Source organism: Canis lupus, chromosome 22 (assembly GCF_011100685.1).
Source record: "Canis lupus familiaris isolate Mischka breed German Shepherd chromosome 22, alternate assembly UU_Cfam_GSD_1.0, whole genome shotgun sequence".
In the NCBI taxonomy this organism is placed as follows: domain Eukaryota; kingdom Metazoa; phylum Chordata; class Mammalia; order Carnivora; family Canidae; genus Canis; species Canis lupus.
The window spans coordinates 4,592,098-4,604,103 of NC_049243.1; the positions used below are offsets into that span (position 1 = coordinate 4,592,098).

Below are 12,006 nucleotides of genomic sequence, written 5' to 3' on the forward strand. Positions count from 1 at the left end.
CGGGTGTACGTGCCAGATCACGGAAAACAAAATCCTGGGAACCAAAAATCTACTGTTATGTCACCTGGTTCCAGCTCAATTCCCCCTGGAAATCGTTCCTCATCTGATAGATGACTCATGCCCTCGCCTGTAAAGCTGGCCACGTGAATCCTTAGATGCAACAGAATTGAAGGGACATTGTGATGGGAGATTCCTGGGGTTAAATCCCAGCCCTGTGTGACTTGGGGCAGTCTCTCCACGCCTCAATTTTGTCGTATGTGGAATGGAGGATGACAACAGAACTTCTAAGATTGGTGTACGGATGAAATGAGTTACTGTGAAGTGCTTAGGACAGTGCCTGGCCCACAGTACAGAATAAATGTTAGTGATACCAACTGTTGGACATGGGACCAACTCATGAGAGGTACGTGGTTTCCTCAGATCTCGAACCTGAAAGACTCGGTGGTAAAGGGTGTCTAGGACTATATTTTGCTCTGGGTCAACCTGTTGGTTTCTTGAGACAAATGGAAATCACTTAGAACCGCCAGTGTAGAAATTTCATCTCACTTCCTGAATCACATTCTATCCACAGCGTCCAATCAGATAAAACCCAAGGCCAAGGAAGAGGTGTGACTTTGTACTGTGACGATAAGCATCAGACAAAGAAAAACTTGCAACTTATCGATACTACTGGGTGAGACTATCAGCTTACCCAAAGGAAAACAGACCAAAATTCTATCGTGACAGGGCTGCCTTCTGCTTGAACCCTGAACTTCACAGGATGGTGGCTCCTCAGTGGGCCCTGGGTACTCACATTCCCTCAGGCTGCCAGTGCGTGTCCTCTTCTATCCGTAGCAGTTCTTCACAGTCCTCTGTCCTATCCTGTGGACAGAACATACGGGTCTTCTGAGAGCCGCTGGCTATCGGCAGTCAACAGTCAAACCCTACCCAAGCCCATGTTCACAGGAGCATTATTCTCAACAGCCAAAAGGTGGAAACCACCCAAGTGTCCAACTAAAGATGAACGGATAAGCAAAATGTGCTCTGTACACACATGGGAACGTCACTGAGCCTTAAAAAGGAGGGAAGTTCCTACACCTGCTTTAACACGGTGAACCTGCAGGACGTGATGCTCAGTGAACTACGTCGGTCACAAGGAGCCAAACTGTGTAAGATCCCAGTGACACGAGGTCCCTACAGGAGCTGCTCAGAGAGAAATAAAGCAGAACGGTGGCTACCAGGGCAGAGGGGTGAAGGGAAGGGGAGATTAAAGTTCAATGGGCAGTGAGTGAAACACTGCCCATTGATAAAAAAGATAAAAAGATACAGATAAAGAGAGTTCTGGAGACAGACGGTGGTGATGGTTGCATAGTAGTGTGAATGGGCTCGCCACTGAACTGTATTTTTAAATGAATTTTTTTAAATGGCTAAAATGGGAAGCTTTACGTTCTACATATATTTCACCACAATGAACAATAAAATTTAATTTTTAAAAAGAGGGACCTGACCCAGGACCATAATACCTGTTAACTTAGAGTCAGAAATGCAAAGCATGATTCTATTTCTTATTGCCCTCTTAGCACCTCCTGAGGTTCAGATTCCTCCTTGGGTCACCTGAGAATGCACATGCTACTGTTTGCGAGAGGATGAGGGATGTGTGTGTGTGTGTGTGTGTGTGTGTGTGTGTGTATTCTTGGGGAAAAAGAAAGCATAAAATACTAAACAAGAGGAAATGTCTCAAATTGCATTTACTGGTTTCACACATGCACACCGTACCCAGATTTCACTGAAATGAAATGGGATCATTTTCATTTCACACACACACACGGTTATTTTTCCAAATGAACATTGTGATGGGCTTATTTAGAAAGGTACGTCCCACTGCTAAGACTTCCCTGTGCTTCTGTCCGCTTTCAGCTCTGACACAGAGAAATGCTGCCTTAACTCAGCCTAGGGCCAGAGAATAAGCCACCCCCGAATGGTGGTACATCCCTGGGGGCAAAGAAAGAACAACAGACACTAGGACTGACACGCTGTTAACTAACTCAGACCCAGCCCAGTCCCCTCATGTGTCACTGGGAAGAGTCTTCTTCCGAGGAGGTGGCTGGCACCTGATGCCAGCCTCTGGCTTAAAAAAACACTCAGACTTTTATTAATTATAGATTTAGTGCACGGTCAACACAGGAACTACCATGTCACTACCCAAATAACAGTGAAATTCATGGGCAACGATACACTATCAGAAATGAGCAAGAAACCATGTTATGTAATCTCTCTTTGTTGGTTTTCAAATACAGGGGACACGGGTATTTCCTTCTAGTTTTTGGTTTTATAATAAAAGTAGAGCCAACAGTGTATTTTTCAGGATGCAACATAGGGCTTTATGGGTTTCTTTTGCTAAGTTAGGGGGTTATACGGTTGATACCCTCATTATTTGTGGGTTCCATTTTTATGAGTTTACTACTCACTATAATTCATTTGTGGATCAATCAATAAATCAATGCTCGTGGGGGTTCCACAGAGCGGCGAGAACCTGAAGACCCCAGTATGTGCGTTCCCAGCTGAGGCTGACCTAAGCTAATGCTCAGCCCAGCAGCCATCACAGCACCAACCTCAGGAAATAGGGACGGGATCTAGAGACCTCCCACCTGCTTTACCACAGTCAGCCCGGGACCCTCATCTCTCGTGAGTCACGTGAAAATGAACTTTATCCAATTAGCCCTGTGATTCCCTGGTGCTACCACCTGAGCCGGAAGGACTGGCAGACACATACCAATCATGTCTCAAAACGGAACCCCCACTACCAGCGCTAGAAAGGGGCTAGTTTTTCTCTATTCTTTTTGCTGCTAGTATGACAAAGATCCACCTGAAAACCCAGGGACTTCGTCCAACCTTTCAATCCCTCAGGGTGAGTACAAGAGCTCAGGAGTAAGTGTTCTCTGAGTGACCTTTCCAGAAACAGAAGACATTCGTTTCTAGATTTTTATGAGTCTCCACTTTTCTCTTTATACTATGGATGTACCCCCCAGAAAAACATTCGCTCAGAATACATGAAAAAGAATGTGAAACTTGAGTCTATTTTAACTTTTACCAGATGGTGATAGTAAGGCTGACACCTTTGCTAACTTATCATCATGCACTGAGCAGTGGAAGCAATCACTGAATGTAAAGAAAATCACACATTTACAGAGAAAAAGGCGAGGTATGACTAGAACCGGCTCCCAACGTCAGAAAATAGATACCCCAAATTTTGAGAAGATGTTATAGAAACCAGAGGAGACGGGCAGTATGCTGACATTTAAGGTGATGGACTGGTAACCTTGACCTTAAATTCTACGGCATCACACAGAAGAAAATTAAAAAAAAAAAATTAGCTGATCCTCCACTTGCCTTAATATAGGTTATGAATTCGGAACGGAGAACATCTGTTCCATCAGTAAATTGGTCTCTTTCTTCTCCTGAGTTGTCATTATCACCCAAAAGGGAAGGCTCTGGTTGAAATTCCTGATTAAAGTCCCCTATTAGGAAAATGTAGAGAAACACAGAAAGACAAGGTTTTATGAAGAGATGAACAAAGCACAGATGACTCTCAAATACCACTGAACTATTTTTCAGTCACTGCTGTGACCGCTTCTGGAGATCTATGAATGACCCAACTTTTCTCTCCCCTAAAGGGTCGGCCGAAAAGATGAATAAAGGAGGAAAAAGAGAAAGAAGAGTAAAAGAAATAGAAAGCCCTCTATGGTGAACTGGAAAGTCAAGGCCTCTTCATGGCTTACTTAGTCCCTTATGAAAGAAATGAAACCTCCGGTAACTTTTTTAAGAAACAGAGGAAAGCAAGTATGAAAGAGGGGAAAGGAACACCAAGCAGATCTCTCCTCCCTGATCTGGAAACTAAAAAGAACTGAGTAGGGCCACCCTTTAGGATTCCTACAGAGAGGAAAAATGCTCACCAGTAACAAATTACATAATTCTTTTATGTTAAAAATTTGCCTAAGACAAATTTTCGTATACCGTAAAACGTTACATAGCTTATCTAAGTTAATAAAGCGGCAGTTTTATTTTTGCATAAAGTACACAAGTGATCTTTTTTCTTGGACAATGTATGGTTCCAATCATAACCTCAGATAAGCATAAATGCTAAACTTAAAAACATAAAGGTAAAAAGTGAAAGCAAATCCTAGACATTGAGTTGGTTCACACAGTTCTCCCATCACTAATGAGAGCAAATCCAAATTATTAGGGAGATAATTGCATATGAATCTAGCTCTACATCATTCATATATTATGAAATCATCTCTCCACAAATCATTAAACACTAAATTCTAGTATTTTCTTTTAAAGTCACTGAATAAACAGGAGTAGTTAAAAAAAGAAAAAACACCCTAATAGAATCAAATGAGAGCTTCTCATGAATATATGAAATATATTGCTAGGATTTTCAAGGTATATAGGACATAAAGTACTTAGTGATCACTTGGTGATTGTTAGAGAATCACAGAATTTGAGAGCTACTGAAGACCCTACATATTACCTAATCTAATCACCTCGCTTATAGGTGAGAGAATTAAGGTCAGTTGTTTTGTCCACAGTCAAGTGGATTCCTTGGCACATGTCTTAACTACACTTCCCACCTTCACATGTGGTTAGATGTAGCCGTGTATCCCAGCCTACCTTGTGGGTGATGGGCACTCCTAGGCCCAGTCTATTAAAAACCTCCTGCGAAGCAAGCCTCCGTGCTCGGCCCACTTCTGCCTTAAGACAGGACTTGGAAACTATGGAAATCTTGTGTTAAAGATGGTGGAGTCACAGTATGAAAGCAGCTCGGGCCTTTGAATCATTGCTCGGAGGAGAGTTGCTTGTCATCTCCCATGTAGACTTGATCTGGATTGTGTTAAACCAATGAGATTTGGGATTTTACGTGCTATAACAACTGGTGTTGCCTAACATATCTATGTATGGGCATTTGCTTTCCAAGAATGGATTTAAAGACTGTTAGATAAATCTTCAAAATGAGAATAACTCTATTACTTATTAGCTGTGTGATCACCGGCAAGTTACTTAAACTCTCTGAGCCTTGGTATCCTATAAAATGGAGATGATTAGAACATCCGTTTCAGAATTTTGAACTCTAAATGAGATCACCTTCCCAGATTAGCACAGAGCCTGGTGCACATGAAAGGCTCAATAAACTTTAGCTACTTTCATGGCCCTGTTTGTGTAGATTATAAACGTACATCCAAAACTTAAAGCAAGCACTTTCTCCCCATCTTTCATTCTCCCACCTTTAACTGGGCTAAGGCGATGGCATGAGTCCTCCTTGATGATCTGTTCTTCTTCCATGATATTTGACATTGGCACATTGAGGCTAACAGTGTCTTCATCAGAAGGCTATGATTCAAGGGACAAACGTTATCAATGTAGATTAAGAGAACACTATGTGATAAGAGAAAAAATGCTGTGATTCACAAAAACATAATATTGAGTAAAAGACACCAGATACAAAGAACAGCTCCATTTACATGAAGTTCAAAAACCAAAAGAAACAAAACAAAAACAAAAACAAAAACAAACAAAAAACCCAGTCCATGGTATTTGAAGTCAAGATAATGTCAAGGCTTGGCTTGGAGGGTGAGGGTGGGTGCGTGAGTGAGCTCCCTGGGGTCCTGGTGAAGATCTCTCTCTTGAACTGGCAGTTGGTAACGTGGGTGTGTTCACATTGTCAAAATTCATTGAGCTAACACTCAAGTGTTTCTCTTTACATATGTTTTGAGCTGAAATTTTGTCAGGTACCTGATGGTATTGCCAGCCTAAGAGCAATATTCAGAGCGCTAGGAAGGACTATAGAATACCCAACAGAACAAAAGCATAACTGAATTTACTATCACACCAGCCCTAGGACTAGTCAATCGTAATAGTAATGGCACTCTGAGATCTGACATGCCAATTTCCCAAAACTGCATTAAGGTTTCACGCGGCCAGTCACAAAAAGTGGGCAGTATATGACAATAGCTCATTTACCCACAGTGCATCTTATGTGCAACATCAGGCTTTGGGTTATTTCCCTGCGTTAGGCTGAAGAATGCAGGCATTTGGGCTGCATCACGTATATGAAGTGCTAAGTGACTGTAGTACTTAAAGGGCATGTGCTCTGTGCAATTTTCAAAATAAGCTTCGATTTAGTAATCAAAGTGAGTTGTCTCCGGAGGGGCTCGTTTCCCACACTAGCGGATGAAGTTTATTTAGATAATCTATGATTCCATCACAAATGAAATATGGAGCCTCATTTATTTTCCCCTGTCTCCATTTCAGGGTCGATGTTTAGTGAAAAGCTTTCCAAATCACAGGGATCATGAATCTCCATAGAACACATTTCAGGGAATTGTGGGCTGCTCCGAAATTCCTGAAGCCATGACTTTCAGAGTACAGTGTTCATTTACTTTTGGACACGTGCACAAATCGTTTAGAAACTGGCGCAAAACGAGTGTGCATTCCATCCACTAAACAGATATCCAGTCAGCCGCCCGTTTTTTTGCATGTTTATCTTGACAAAAATATGCTTTAGACTCCTTAGAGACAAATGCTAAATCAATCAGACAATGGCAACTGCCAAACACAGGGAATGAGATGTGCTTTCTGAATGCCACAATGAAACATAAGTGGGGAACAAGATAAACTGACCAGAGATGGCAACGGATTTGCCAAAGTGAAAATAGAAAGCTACATTGGATAATTCAGAACTCTTTTCCTTCTAAAAAAAAACACATTTCTTGGAGGTGTTCTCAGGTAATGAGGCTATAATGTGAAAGAAAAAAAGGCCAAAGGGAAGATGTAAGTGCTGGATTCTGTTGAATATATCCCTTTTTGTAGTCCTTCCTTCTACCCTCTTCTCATCTTAAAAACTTAGCAAAATTCCAAAATTCCAAAGAGATGCATCTACTTAAAAGAGAGGGAATAAACCCCTGGCCTCCTTTTAGAATATTAGCATCCTACTTGTATTAAATGAGAACAAAAGGATAATGAAGTTCTTTGTGTGATGTTTTATTAATGAACTTAATTACCCTTAAAAAACAGATAAAGGATAAAGCAGAGTCTGTTTTAATTTCATAGAAAATAAGCTTAGGGTGAGTAATTTCTGAAACAATGGGACATTTCAGGGGACTTACGAGTTTTAATAAAGCTAAGGGGGCTGAATTAAATACAACTTATAAAGCAGTGTGTTGAGTATTTTCTCCCCCAGGGAGCCACAGTAAACTATTCATGAGGCTTCATGAGAATGATTTTCTTTTACAGAAATTGGCCTTCTTTTTCTGCCTACAAACTCCTTTTGAAATGTTCTGTATTAGAAAGATCTTAGGGCACCCTAACTTTTAAATACATTGCTTTATAAAGCATTTCATAGGAAATAAATGCAAATATCTTAGGTACATCTTAACCCTCAAAGACCTGAAGAGAACAGGGAAAAGGCATTTTTCTTGGAGTCACACACAGGACAAATGTGAACTCCTTAAATGGGGTAATTGGCTTATTAATTACATCTTCAAAGAGCAGTATAATGTCTCAAAACTCAATAACCACAAAAACTCAGTAAAGTTCCTCAAAAGGGAAGACCTGATACATCGACCCCCTACCCTAGTTATCCCTTCTAGCTCCCACGGTCAAGAAATCCTATTTAATGGTATGTTAGTGGAAGGTTTTGGGGCATCTAACTATAAATGAGATAAATATGCTAAATGAGCTATTTGTAACCACTTTAGGAAGCTCTAGTGTAGGAGACCTCTCAGCTTACAAATACCCAATTTTTTATCCAATGGCTGGAAAAGAACACAAAGAGCTTCAGGAAAACAAATATTACTATAAAAATTATGGCTACTCAAAACTGCATTTCCTGTAGGTAAACTGCTAAAATGCAAAGCACATTTGACTCCTTAACATTTATGCATGTAAATAACTTGTTTCCTACAAACACATTTATAAAAATACCTCATGTGTACCTGCACACCACTCTTTGTCATTTCATAATATTTATGAAACATTCAAGAATACTCTAGGTAATGTGAGCAAGGTGGTGGGAGATGAAGGGGACAGAGACTCCACTTTTGAGATATTTACAAAACATTAAAGATGCAGAAAAAGCTAACAACAGCTCCTGTTTATATAACACTTCGGGGATTTCAAATCGCCTTCACAAACTTCATCACACATTCTCACACAGATGCATTAATGCCCTTTACCACACAGGAGTTCAGGAATGCAGGCAGATGTATATATCTAGCACAGAAAGAAAAATATCTAATCACAAAAAATTACCTCCGTGGCAGATAAACGCTTATCTCCATTATCACTTCCAACACCCGAATCAGAATCCTTCTTGCTGGGATAGATGCCATCAGTATGGAATCCATTTAGAAAAAAATGAAATCACAAAGTTCACAACAAGATACACCAATTTATACTCAAATAATGACTTCGCTATACAAGTTTTATTAGTCCCATAAGACAACAATCAACCCAATATTAAAGGAGATTGACACAAAGGCCTAATAATCAGATAGTCTTTCTAAACAGAGTACAGAATAAATTCTTTGTGCTCAGGGTTTCATAAATTCACACTCTAACAAGTGGTCAGTTTTTTGAGATAGGTGACAATTTTCTTATCTTACAGACTCTAGTGTCCAAGAAAGCAAAAACTGCCTAACTGCTTTTATGAGAGGCTTTTACCTCTTATGTGCTTACTCTCAATCAATCTGTAAGCTTCTTTTCCAGTGAATAAACACATTTGATGTGTATAAAAATAAAATAATGAATACATACTTTAAGTATTATATAAAGATACCCTATGGCAGGCTTAGATTTTAAGTCACCATATTTTTTTAGTAAAAAGCTAAGGAAGGTCTCTGCCGTGAAGACCTCTCAAAACGAGCTTTTTATACACGTGTTCAGTGTGGGAATTTTGTTCCCTGAAAATTCAAGGCCCAATTTATGCCACAGAAAGGCCAAGGGCATTTGAAAGGACTCTAATGCTTCTGTTCCAAACAGGAAATGGCAAAAACTGTGCACACTGCATTTTTAAAACACAATTACAAAATGAAACCTCCAGTTGTTCTTAACAATGTTCTGAGGCATATTAAAAATTAACAATTAAAAAAAAGACATGCCTGAGCTTGATATGGTTGTTTTAACTAAGAGGTAAAACAAAACAAAACAAAACAAAACAATACCTCTATTTATATTACAGATTGCATTTATAAGGAGATATACATGCATCTAATGTACATGTGCGTTAGCACAAAAATATACGCACATGCACAGCACGCGTACACACGCAATACTCATGAAAGACGGATTACTGATTAAAATTAGGAAAGGTAAGATTTGCAAGATGCCAAAGGTTATCAACAGCACCAATTTTCTCTCTCTTATTCCAAAATGCTAGAATGCTTGAGTTATAAATCTGCACTGGTTAAGTGAGGCAAAGGGATTTTTGGAGTTCCCTACCAGGAGCACGGTGGCCTAAGCAAATTCCAAATGGGGGCTTTGAGTGACTGCAGTCACACTCACCTGTCCTCCACGTGCTGCTGTAAATGTGGCCTCTCCATCGTTTGGAGATAAAGGGAATCGGTTGTCTTAATCTGACAGGCTTGTATACTCAGGTACTTGAATATGTGCACTTTGCCCTTTGTGCAAATCTACGGAGAAATTAATAATACGTATTTGTTTAAGGGCAAAACAAAATGTAGACCCTAGACATTTGATATCTTAATTTTTGCATTTTCATTTTAAGCAATGCTTCAACAATGCACACCAAATCTGACCTCTCCAGAACATCTGAGAATTTAGGCAATCGTGTCTTCCAGATGCTACTTTGAATAGAAAACCATTCTAACAGAAATGTGTCTAATTCTGAATAGTGTAAAAAAAAAAAGTACAGAAGTCAGATACCTGACACGGTAACAGTCCAATTCTGGGAGCATTCATTTCGTTTAGCACATGGTTTCACAGTTGAACTTGAAACTTCTCTCTAAATACCAACACCCATAAGTGAAAATGCTTAAACTCCATTTCTCAGCTCACATTAAAGTGAGGAATATACGCTTCCTTTAATAGGCCCTACACTCCATGTAGGTGTTTCCAAGGTACGTACAATTGCTAACATTTGTATGATCCTATAATCCTAGGATTGCAAGTGATCAGAATGGTGATCCAAATGCTGGTAAGTGGATTTGACGCAGCACAAGACAACTTACTGATTTACCCAAAGTTTCATCTTTCAGAGATTGTGATCATGTCCCAAACAATATTAATTCAGCAGAATAGCAAAGGCCCAGCTCTGCTGAGAGTTACGCACGCACTAGTGACGGCGTATCCCGCGATGAAACAGCTTTGCTGCCATCCCTCACCTGTGCTGGAGGAGACTGCAAAGGGTTGTTCTCAAGTAGTAATACTTGCAGCTGTTTCATCTCTCTAAAACAAATGGGAATCACGAGCACTTTATTGCAGGAAAAGTCAAACTTTACCAAGGGAAGATCTACTAGTTCTAAAGAACAGGGCGGGGAGAAAAAGAAAAAGAAAACACAAATTCAGAAAGCAACAAGATTAAATGGCTAAACATTCAAAAATTCATTCTTTGCTTACCAGGAAAAATATTTAACATAATTGAAGCAAGTTGTGCATCAGGAATACGTGGTCTGTGTCTAAAATATTTTACTAAAGGAGAGGGGAAAATCTTCCATTGGGAGCACAATCATTTTAAATTGTTAGTAGTTCTGATAAGAGCTAAAAAACACTTGACATTTACAGTATCTTTTGTTTAGAAAGGCCTTTCTTCCAGCAGAACAATCACATAAGCCACCCCACATTGGGTAGGTTTATGCTTTCACTTCATTTGCAAGCATACGAACAATGTGCTAATCATCAAATATTCTTATCGAGTCAACAACGTATCTGGGCTGGCATAGTCTCAGAGCCAGTTACAAGAAATGTGTTCCTGGGTTTTCTAATTCTACTTTCAAGACTAAATGCCATCTAATTCAGAACTCTGCAATGGACCCTGTAATCCTGCTTTGATGAGGCTCAAGTCTACTGCTTTTGAAAAGTCTCCTGCAGCTCCACAAACAAGATAGAACATTATATTTAGCTTCAAATCCCCACCCAGTGGCATAGTAAACACTCAGTAATTTCAAGCATTCCAACCGACGCTGGCAGCTGCAGGGAACGAAGTCGACTATATTTCACGGAGCAAAGAGGCTGAGCGACAGCAGACACGTAGAGCGACACTAGGGCCAAGCAGTGAGGTCCCTGGGGGGGCCACTCCCACATATGGCAGAGGGGCCTCGGTAAGGGCTCTGGGCTCTGCGAGGAGATCCAAAGGGGAGGACAGGCAGGTGCTATATAAAGTGACCTGCGGTAAGAAGTGACCCGATTGCTTCTCCCCCCTACCACCCCCAAGTGTGCCTGAGGGTTTTCAGTCGACTCAGAGAGGCTGCTTCAAGTTCCACAAACAGAGATGCTCTTAGCAACCGTGATCTCTCCTCCAAGCCTCCTGGCCCCGGGCCTCTGGGTGTGGAAGGGACTTTCCTTGGTTCCTGCCTTAGGGGATTACTTTGTATTTAAAACAGGACCCAAGTGCGAGGAGAGAGGTTGAAGAGCATCCAACTCTGCAGGTCCCAAACTCAGTGCTGGGTGCCGAGCAAGTCCCTGCCCGAGCCCAGGCCTCATCCCCCACTTTCCGCCCCCACCCCCCCAAGAGCAGGGGCAGCGATTTGCCTGGCACCCTACTCATCCTGGAGGTTGCCTTGATGCTGTGAGCTGCAGGTAAAGGAGGGAGGGAGGACGGGGACCTGGAGGACAGCATGGAATCTGGAAGGTCAAGGGCAAAGTCAGATCTCTTTCACTTCATGGTTTATTCCTCAAACTGGACTAGTGTGTAGAGGGATTTGGATCCCGGAGGCAGATCCCCTTGCTGGAACCCTTAGTGATAGGGATCTGTCTCAGAGACTGTTCTTTTCACTCACTGAACTCAGGCCA

The 12,006-nt window shown here is 41.0% G+C and overlaps 1 protein-coding gene across 4 annotated transcripts in view; it reads right to left on the minus strand.

Annotated features, from left to right (window-relative positions):
• The window catches only part of LRCH1 (leucine rich repeats and calponin homology domain containing 1), a 206,114-nt gene that overhangs the window by 50,234 nt on the left and 143,874 nt on the right, over window positions 1-12,006 (minus strand). For all 4 annotated transcript variants that reach the window (XM_038569532.1, XM_038569531.1, XM_038569530.1 and 1 more), the window contains exons 5-10: window positions 10,380-10,516; window positions 9,541-9,668; window positions 8,290-8,353; window positions 5,265-5,370; window positions 3,370-3,497; window positions 794-861 (exon numbers count right to left, since the gene is read on the minus strand). In XM_038569532.1, coding sequence (XP_038425460.1) covers window positions 794-861; window positions 3,370-3,497; window positions 5,265-5,370; window positions 8,290-8,353; window positions 9,541-9,668; window positions 10,380-10,516 — 631 coding nt within the window. The remainder of the gene's footprint in view (window positions 1-793; window positions 862-3,369; window positions 3,498-5,264; window positions 5,371-8,289; window positions 8,354-9,540; window positions 9,669-10,379; window positions 10,517-12,006) is intronic.